The sequence below is a fragment of the Corvus brachyrhynchos genome, unplaced genomic scaffold (genome assembly GCF_000691975.1).
Source record: "Corvus brachyrhynchos isolate BGI_N302 unplaced genomic scaffold, ASM69197v1 scaffold115, whole genome shotgun sequence".
Taxonomy (NCBI): Eukaryota; Metazoa; Chordata; class Aves; order Passeriformes; family Corvidae; genus Corvus; species Corvus brachyrhynchos.
In genome coordinates this window covers 4866054-4876258 of record NW_008239553.1, presented here as the reverse complement: position 1 = coordinate 4876258, position 10205 = coordinate 4866054, and the positions used below count along the sequence as shown (strand labels likewise).

General features: G+C 40.1%; 1 protein-coding gene across 2 annotated transcripts in view; it reads right to left on the bottom strand.

Moving 5' to 3' along the window:
• Window positions 1-683: 683 nt before the first annotated feature.
• The window catches only part of ALKBH3 (alkB homolog 3, alpha-ketoglutaratedependent dioxygenase), an 18382-nt gene continuing 8860 nt past the window's right edge, over window positions 684-10205 (bottom strand). For both annotated transcript variants that reach the window (XR_001864507.1, XM_017742224.1), the window contains exons 7-9: window positions 9005-9214; window positions 2405-2503; window positions 684-1881 (exon numbers count right to left, since the gene is read on the bottom strand). Coding sequence is in view for 1 of the 2 variants with exons in the window: in XM_017742224.1 (XP_017597713.1) it covers window positions 1789-1881; window positions 2405-2503; window positions 9005-9214 (402 nt within the window). In the remaining variant the exon portion in view is untranslated. The remainder of the gene's footprint in view (window positions 1882-2404; window positions 2504-9004; window positions 9215-10205) is intronic.

Below are 10205 nucleotides of genomic sequence, written 5' to 3'. Positions count from 1 at the left end.
GCCATAGATTCACTGAATTCAAATGAGTTGCAATTTCCATAGGCTGAGGTTTGGTGGTTTAAAAGATTCCAATTCATCCCCATCTCCTAATCTTTCTTGCAGCCTGGCTGCTCTTAACACAGTGAAAACAAATGGACCTTGTATGAACTGATACAGGCAAAAGCGTTGCCTTCTCAGAATACCTTGAGAAATTAGCACTGTCCCTTGGTTAAGGAAAACCACTCTCCATCAGGACTGCTAAACCTGGACACACATACAGGGATGTGCACAAAGCTCCAGTGACCCAAAGAAAGTAAACATGAAAGTAAGTGTCTGCCTCCTTCTACTCTGATTCCCATGAAATACATCATAGAACCTAGAGAAAAGATTCAAATGCAAGGAAATAACATTAAATACCTGCCAAAAACATTTCTGTACAAACTGGGATGAAAGTGAAGACATCATTAGATAACAAAGGTAAGTTTTCTAAAAATATTAATTCATTTTAGGAGAATAACGTACGGTGATTTAGGTAGAGAAGCTGCTTCTAGGAAATTATTCTGCCTAATTTCAGACCACAGGGAGTGAAATGGCTCAACAGTTGTGTCCTTGATGTCATCAATAACATTAAAACAGGCATAACTGAGTATTAATAACTTGACTGTTCCCATCAAGTAAGAATTTAAACCACAACAAATGCTGGCTAAGAAAAGACAGATTTTTCTCAACACCAATTTATTCTTACAGTGAAAAGGGACATTAGCTTGCTGAACAATGGTAACATGTTACAAGGCACAGGGTATTTACCTGTGTTTAGATCCTACTGCAGGCAGACAGTGAAGATAGACCAAACCTATGATTTGATCCAGTACAGTGATGCTGTTTAGCTGCAGTGAGAATTTAACCACATAGGCAGCACTCCTGACTTCACATCCACACTACAGTCACCAGCCCACTGCTTCCCAGCAGCAGGTAAGTCACAGCAGGCAAACTTGAAGGATTTCAGTAAGTCAGCCTGGAATCTGAGGTGCTGACTACTGATCTGCAACAGCAGAGGCTCAAGAGAGAACCCTCCGAGTGACAGTCTTTAAAGCAATATGCACTGATCCAGGAACAGGGTTGTCAGGTGTCTCTGTTGCTTGCCTTTGCCTTGTCCTCCTTGTCCTGTCTACACGGATAAACAGCATAAAGTCTGACCACAGAGTGCATGGCAGAAGAGAGCCTTGACCCTCTGTTCCACTAGACACCAGTATAATTCAAGTAGTTATTTAAATTATGAAACTGATTGGTTAATTGGAAAAGGCTCTGCAACCTACAGATAAAAAGCAGTGCACTACCCTTTGGTGAAATGAGTAATTTCACCAATACCCAGAGATCATCAACAAGTGCAGCTTTCTAATTTCTGTACAGACACATCAGCTTTACATCAAAGAAGCCCATCTTGTTATTACTTCCAACACAGATCATGACCTGGGAGTAAAGGAGAGACAAGACAAGGCACAAAACTATCTGCTCACTGAATCTGTCTGCTCCAGTTGGGACCTCTCAAATCTTTCACGTGCTTTGTGCTCTTTTAAGAAGAATCACTGTTCACCAAGGTAAAGCCTGTGATTTAGTATCATCTAGTAACATATAATTTCTGTCCACATAATACAGGCAGCTTCTGATTGCCAAAGATCTTCGTAATATCAACTCTTTTCCCCATCACTTCAAGGAACCGTGTTCCTGTAAGGCTTCCTTTAAATCTGTAGCAATCTAAGGCTGTAGATCTGCTGTGGGTGTATATCCACCAATGTCCAAAGTTGCTCTTCACTTCCAAACTCCATCAGGTTCTGGATAAATGATCCTAAATGTCAAGTTTATCCGTTCATCTCTAGAATGATATTCCTTAGGCACTCGATGCTGTAAGTGGTATTGGGGGGAAAAAAAAAACAAACCATGAGCTTGTGCATTTAAAATACAGGTAATCAAACAATGAATAAAACCTTCATTTCCTGTGATGGCTTCTTATTCATATTTCTGAACACTTAGGTAAGGTAAAAACATCATGTTCTGACTGCTCAGGGACACTGAAAACAAAGAGTCTTTGTATATTACTGTGGACTTCTGAAATTAAGTTACAACTTTTTGATATTCCAAGTTTTTATATTGATTCTGCTCTTTCCACTGCAGGCTGCAACCTTCACTGTTGAACTTTAATGCTGGAACATCCGAGCTGACTCCTCCTGCATCACTTGGTACATGACAGCAAACCCACTGTTTCTGTGGGTGCTCTGAAATTCTGAGGCAGAAAGCAACACTAATGCCTTGGAAAACAGTTGTGCCACTGGAAACAGAATGTCCCATACATTCATGGGAGTGCTGCAGCACATCTGGAAAACTGCATTGCAAGTAAAGCACATAAACAGTGTCAAGGAGTTCTTACCTGCCAATCCTCCTGGGTAGCTCCTTCCATTATCAACAGAGTCCCGTGATCAAGTGGGATTCTAAGTCTTTCTACGTAAGTATAGTCTCCATCCTCTTCCTAAAAAGAAACATTAGACACTGAAGAAGCAGGCACGTGCATTTGTTAGGAAACCAGTCCTCTAGAGCAGAGCTTACAAAGCCTGTGAGGGGGGAGGAGGAGGCTCTTACAAGACCAAGAAGTCTAAGCAAACCTCTCTGTATCTGTATTTCACATAAAGTCCAGGAGCCGAGCATTTGAATGATGAAAGAAGCCATTGTATCTCACTGCCTGGACGACACAGGTAAAGTTCAACAACCAGTTCCTGCATTTAGCACAAAATTCTGGAGTGAGGTTGCAAACCTTTTGGAAACGTCTTAAAATAAACAGTTCTGTGTGGAGACATTCTACAATAGCTATCCTAGATTCCAACAGTTAACTACTTCATCAAAAGTAACATCTTCCTGCTATTCTGAATCTGTCTTGTTACAACATTACATGCTGCTATGGCACTAGCTGCTGGAAGAAGAGCTTTTCCTATTAAAAAAAAATTTAAAATCTTCCTTTCCTATAATACCTTGTAAAACAAGTTGTCTTAAACTTTATAACCACTAAGCAAAACAGAATGCTAGAATAAAAGGCAAATAATTTACAAACTTTTGTTAAGCTTTCAGATTATGTACAACTATTTTAAAACTCAAATATCACAACTAGACATAGTGACACCCCAGCAGTGGTGTCACACGTGCCACATCAGTGGGAACAGCAACTCCCTATTGCTTTGCACTATCCTTTCCAACTTTAAATCAGATTCATACACTGCTAAGTCAAGTGTGTAGTAGTGCAACTTGAACGAGGTATGTCCTTTTAAAAGTTCATGGCTTGCTGAAAAGCTCAAAATAATGAGGTAGAGTAACAAATATTGGGAAAATTATGTCCTAAACGGAGTTTGATTTTCAGAAAAACAGCTGGGACTGTGTGTGTGTTTATAAATAAGATGCAGACAGAAAGAGGACTGCACCTTCTAAAATGCAAAAGAGCTTGGTTGGTATCAAGTCAGTATTAGGAAACACTTTCTTATCTTCAGCTGAAAAAAGGGAAAAATTTCAAAAACAGGTATTATAAACATGACTGCTGATGAAAAGCAGAGAAATACCACTGCAAACTTACTTCTTATTTCAGAGGATTACATCATTTCACTTTGTGGATGGACAACAGTGTGCTTATTTTTATCTCTTGCTCATCTTAATTAAAAAGGAATTCCGGTAAGATAAAGATTTAGGAGAAAACATCCTTTTCAAAAGCCAGTATGTAAAAACAGCAATTACTTTCTGGTTTAAATGGGACATCTCCGAGCTCCATTTTACTTAGAAAAAGAGATTTTTATGTCAATTTACTTTGGAAAGCCAATGCAGACAAAAAGTTTTTACTTTCTTACATGTCATTACTAACACTGTCAATCAAAGCTCATTTCAGAACTTTTATTCCTAGCGCTGATGTCAGACATACAGAAAGCTCACTTGACTTTCAGAGGCCAAGAAGTTTATGAAGGAAATTTATTTTTGACATCTACAGTGGAAAAGACTTTCTGGTAACAAACATGGAAAGAAGTGCATCAGGTGACTTCTTTATGTTCACTTTGTAACTCTACACACGTACTACAAAACTAGGTACAGCAAAGCAACTGTTACGCTTTTTAATATACTAGAATTATCCTAAATTTGAGTTACACATTTAATACCATCCAAGCTTTATACTATCCAAGTACACTGGTTAAACCTTTTTTCAAAATCCTTCATTACAATAACTACAATTAATAAGTCAGGAAAGTTCAGTGTGAGTTGATAGGAAGCTGTGAATACAAAATCTGTAAGAACTCCTGGACTCCATCAAGGCTGTTTTCTTGAAATGCTATCAAAATCAAAAAGAGAAAAGATCTAGTATAAATCCATGTAAATCACCCAAGTTTGTTTCTTAAGTCTCAGGAAAGTTTATTGCTATAGTAGTACGAAATGGTTTCTGGACAGTGTAGAGGAATCTTCCATTATAAGGAACACTAAATGGAAACATGCTGTAGAAGAATGTATAAATAATAATGCAGTTATACAGGCAAATGATGCAAAATCATTTTCAATGGCAAAAGTCAGCATCTTTCATGGAGAATGCTGGCTTTTAGTCTTCTGCTTCACCTATTCACCTATTACCAAGAGAATTACCCTTACAAAAGTTCAAATCTTGTATTTTTCAGATTTCATCTAAATTGTATCCCTATTTTCCAGTTTACTTCTCTAGCACCAGCTGTGTAAACACCCTCCTCCACAACAAAGTAGTCTCATCTATCAATACTGCTGCATTTTAACATGTTTATTCTCACTGTCTCTGACAAAATCCTCACTGCAGTTCTTTTCTCTACAGATTCATTAATAATGAATACCAGTTATACTGCCCTTTCCTCACATAATGCACTGGCCTGCCTACACAGGCCTATCTTTGAACTCCTTCAGTCCTTCTGCATCTGAGCACTCCCTTCCTCCTCTCAGCTTGTCTACAGCTTCTCAAGTCCTGCCAATACTGGTGGACAACACCTCTTCCTCCTCTGCAGCCACCACTGTCTGTGAGTCTCCTTCATGCCAATCTAAAAGTCCAACCCTCTTCATCTTGATCTGAATCTTCTACCATGCTCCACATATCCCCACATTCATCTTCAATTAGGTCTGTTAAAACACAAAGGGTTATTTTTCTGCTGTTTCCAGAAGTACTAGGAGATCCTTACCTTCTGCTAGAAAAAAGGACAGTGCTTCAGTGATTCATTTGAAGGACAGCCCCATCTGAAGGCTGATTCTTAGAATCACAAATATCCTGCTACTATCTAACAGGCGTGAAGCTCCCTCCCTTCCCAGCAGCCACCGGTTTCCTCGGTTACAGGTGGAAGAAGAGCAAGCTGACACTTGGCTTCCTAACGCTTTCCACAGTTCACACAGCCATTCACTGGACAACCACCCACCTGGTCCCTATGGCACCCACACCTCTGCCACAGGGCACCTCCCAGTGGAACATGGGAGCTTAGTGGGACATCAGGTATCACCCTTCCCTGCCATACTAACATTCCCCACTCAGCTTCCAGGAGGACACAATCAGATAACCTGGCACTGTCTCAGAGTAGAGCAGTGACAAGCAATAGTGAAAAACGGTGGTGAGGCTGTATTGGAAACACCCATCCCACAGAGTGAAATCACTTCCTCTGGACTGGGAGGATAAAGTCATGTCCAAGTGGGAATGGAGCTTGAGGCTGTGTGGGGAATGGGAGGAGGCGACAGTGCCACAGTGGTGACACTTATGCTACAGGTAAGCACAAGAGCACTCATTGCCTCAACCAATAGCTTGTGAACTGTGTATGAATCACAGCTCTAAAGCAAAGCATTTTTCTCCTGGTTCCAGTGTAGGCAGGAGCTACAATGATGGGGGCAGGGAGAACAAGGAAGCAGGAGCAAGGTTAAAGTAATTTACTGGAACCAGAAGAAAAAAATAGAAGAAACCAGATCACTGTAGACTTTGAACTATGAAGTAGGTATCCAAAAAACCTTAGAAACCATTTAAAGCAAAGGAAAAATATCAGCTGCTATCATGTAACTGGTCCAAATAAACAGAAAAGGCTGTATTTAGAAAAAATAATGCTTAAAAAGAAAAATTCCAGCAGGCAAAATAAAACAGTTTCTGGCGTCATGTTAATTCCCATGAAGTCTCCTTATTCCAGTGAGGAATTTACACCTGAAATGTATTTGCAGCTTTTTTTACATGCACTGGGCTGAAATTCTGGTACGAATTATTTCTACTTATCCACAAAGGATGCTTGTTTAAGCAGATACAAATAGTCCATGCATGTCTCTACACTCCTTTACCCTCTATTATATGATGAACACTTACCCAGTACAGTGATCAACAGAAAGTAAAACAGAGGACTGAACCTTTCTCTCCCCTCACCCTAGAACAATTTTCAGGATAATAAAAAAACCACTTAAACCTAAGTAACTTCTTTTCATTTTTGACAAGTGAAAAAAGATTTCAGATTGTGTGATTGCTTCAGAGTGATGTACATAAACACTATCAAATTACTAACAGATAGTTGTCAAAATTCACATAAACATGCACAAAAACCCAACCCATCAACACTACTGGTCATCTTTTCAGTTACAGAAACAGGATTTTATTCACTATCAGCTTCATCCACATTTCAAGATATAATCTAGAAGATATTTGTAGAGATACCAACATGAACTGAAGTCTCTGAAGGCTCTGATCTAGTGCTCTTCAACTGCCCTCACATGTGGTACACAGTGTTTTGTACGCAGTACATGATCCCACACAGGAAACCACTTTTTTTCCCCAGTACCATTTATCCACAGTGACGTTCTACATCTCTCATCTTGTATGTTCATTTTATCTTTCATCTCAAAATCCTTAAAAGTATTCACAAGAACAGAGAGAAACAAAGGCCTTTGAAACCCTAGAACCTGAAATAGCAGAATGTTGGCCCTCAAAGAGGTTTAATTTTGAGAGGAAAAGGATTTGCTTTCTATTTCCCTCCTCAATGAAGACTAACTCTGGAAAACCCAATGTACTGATACTGGCAGACTGCAAACCAGGGAGAGCCTGAATGCCTGCGATGACTGTTAATCTGAATTCCTTTTCCCTAGATTACATTCCTCTTCCTGTAACTTGCTTTTTAACAAAAGAATGACCAAATTTCCAAGATCTACAATCAGTTTTAACTTTCTCTTAATGAAAGAGAGAATGCTACAGTACAATAGAGTATGAAAATTAATTCTTTGGTGGTACAGCCTGAAAGGTTGTAATTTCCATCAGAGCCTCTTGTAACTCCCACTTGCCAAAGCATCTATTGTCATAGGATGCTCTCAGGAAACTGCAGGCTTTGGCAATGTGCAAAGAATACGTAATGTGTGCCATGTAATTATTAAGTATGAGTTCCCTTAGGCACAGGACACACTTAATAGCAACTATTTCAAAGATCTGCACGAGGGCATTCTACCTCAGAAAAAAAGGTATGTCACACTTGCAAAAGGAATACACTTCACAGGTAGCAAGACTCAGCTAGTCAGAAATAATCAGGTTGAAGGTGCTAAAGAAAACAAATGAGGAGAGCTTGAGGGATACATCTATAGAAAACCATCCATCCCTGGAAGAAAAGGGAAGAAATCGTGCAGTACAGATCAAACAAGGCAGCCAAGTATGAATGGCACAGACTGAATTCCCCCTTTGGTAATAGTGGGTGTCTTTTCAGAAACTCTATAAAAAAGGCATCTTACTCAAGAACTAGGACTGATTTTTAAGAAAGAACCTGCAAAGTTCATACTGAAGTTTAAGTGTATTTTGTTCTAATTCATCAATGGGGAATACAGGCACTTCTAAAATGAATCCAAGCATCATTTACAGTTTTCTACAGGAATAAACTTTCCAGCTGACATTTTATTATAAACACAGCATCAGGGATACTTACTCATGCTATGCTCACTGACATAACAGACTGGTTATGTGATCTAATGCTCAGGGACCAAGGTTAAACTCACTTCAGGCAACAAAGAATTTACAAATTGGAGAACTGGTGAAAAATACAAACTATTTGTTTTCTGGCTCAATTTCTGACCTTTGCTGTCCAAGACTAGGTGACCCAAGGTGACTGTTGATGGGCAGACTTCAGTATGGCAGCACAGAGTTTCCCTGTTGGCTGGTAATTACCACCTCTGCTTTCTGCACTACCTACTCCAAATAAATAGCAACACAAGCAGATAGCAAACATCTTTCCAAAGTTGTCAAAGACTGCACAAGCAGAAAATTCATCTGAAATAGGACACCCTAAAATAAGGCCTGTATTCTCAACACAGGTGAATCCTTTACTTGGATAAATACAAACTGTAAAGTTTAAGCTGGCTTGCAAACGCCGCATTCCCAAGTATTTTATCCAGAAAGAGTATTCACTATTGAATCACCAATTAACTCCTGAAAGGATATTCCACACATCTCCTTATGAAAGCAGAGGATCTCTGTTTAGTCTGTGAGTATGATGTGACAGTTTCCACGGTACTTTATGGAGAAGAAATGAGGTTCTTCCCTTTGTTCACTGCCCCTCAATCTGAATACACACATGTCAAAATGTGAACATTGTTAAGAGGATTTTTACTTACAAGAGCGGTCAGAACTACTCTTCATCCCACGTACACTCTGCATTACATAACGTTGGCCTGAGTTTAAGAAAATGGTAGCAAATCTTTGATTCATTTGCACGGTGTAAGTCCACTTCCAGCACCACTGATCTCATTTTAAGTACCAGGAAGGGCCCTTATTTGGGCAGAAGACTGCCCAGGTTCCAATTTCACTGCAGTACTACACTACACTGCTGCACATTATTAGAGTGGTCCCATCCCCATCCTCAGGGTGTCACAGTCAATTCAAGAGATTTCTTGATCCCTACACTTACTCCACAGAACTTCAGAAGTTGTGCTTTCAGAGAAAACAACAAACATGTAAGTAGCTCTAAGACTCTCTCAGTACGATATGAACACTCACAGGGGAAGGTTTCTTCCTCATCTCAAAGGTCCGAGTAGCACCGAAGCTGAGTGAGGCAATGACAGGATTTTTTCCCAGCGATGGCTCGTCATCGCTGTGCCAGTCCACACTGTCCTTCTCATTTCGGTAGAGGTTGCAGAGCAGAGAGTTGAAGGTGTAGCCAGTGAGCTCCTCAATGCGCTCCTTCAGCATGGTCAGCAGAGGATGCCACTGCAATCAGCACAGAGGGGGAGGGTAAATGCCACGAACACAGGCCAAGGGCAGGTAATGCAAGACAGAAGGCGAAAACTACTAAGAAACAAAATATACTGCACTTTAATCACAATAAAATTAAAATCAAACAAATGACTCACAGCAATCCTGATGATATCTTTAGCAGAGTGGAGGAATGGGCTGGGCTTTCTGCAAAATATGCACACGTTACCCATCGCTCAATACTAAATCATCTCTTAAAACTCTGAAGCCAAGCTGCCTTTCATACTAATGGAGGCAATCAGTGACTAAATGACACTGCTCTCAATTGCCTGCAGCTGCTGACAGAGAACAAGAGGAAAGGTTGGCCTAACGTGGCCCTCTGTCCGCACTCTGTTAGCACAGCTTGTTGAGCTCAACTCATCACCTCTTGGGGTTTTGACTCTGACACTGTAACTTTCCAGTGGGTCACAAAACCAATGTCACTGGCCCTGGATTTCATCCTTCCCTTTGCTAACATCTTGCTGAGCCCACAGCTGAGGGAAGCTCTGCACATCCCATTACAACTCAGTCCAGTTATTTACTGTTATAAACTTACACCACGACTTTCATCTGTCAAGAGTGCTTTTAAGAACTACACAAATACATAAAGAAAATTTAAAAAGCCAAAGCAATGTAGGGCAGAATTTTTGCCCATTATATAAGCAGAAACAGAGATCAAGAGAGGATAAGAAACTGATTCCAAATCTCCCAGTGCACCACCAGCAGAAGAAGCAACAGACATACTAGAAATATTTTCTAGTATCCACCTCTATAAACAAGGCTGCACTACCCCCTTTCCAAGCTTCCCCAAGTTTAACAGGTATTTAACTTATTGGTTGCTCTGCAGGAGCCTCAACATACCATCCTTCTCTATTGGGGTGTTTCTAGCTAAGGCACATCTTCAACAATTAAGCATCATGTGAGTAATTAATTCTAGATAAACATAGCTTGCAGCTATGGGACATGT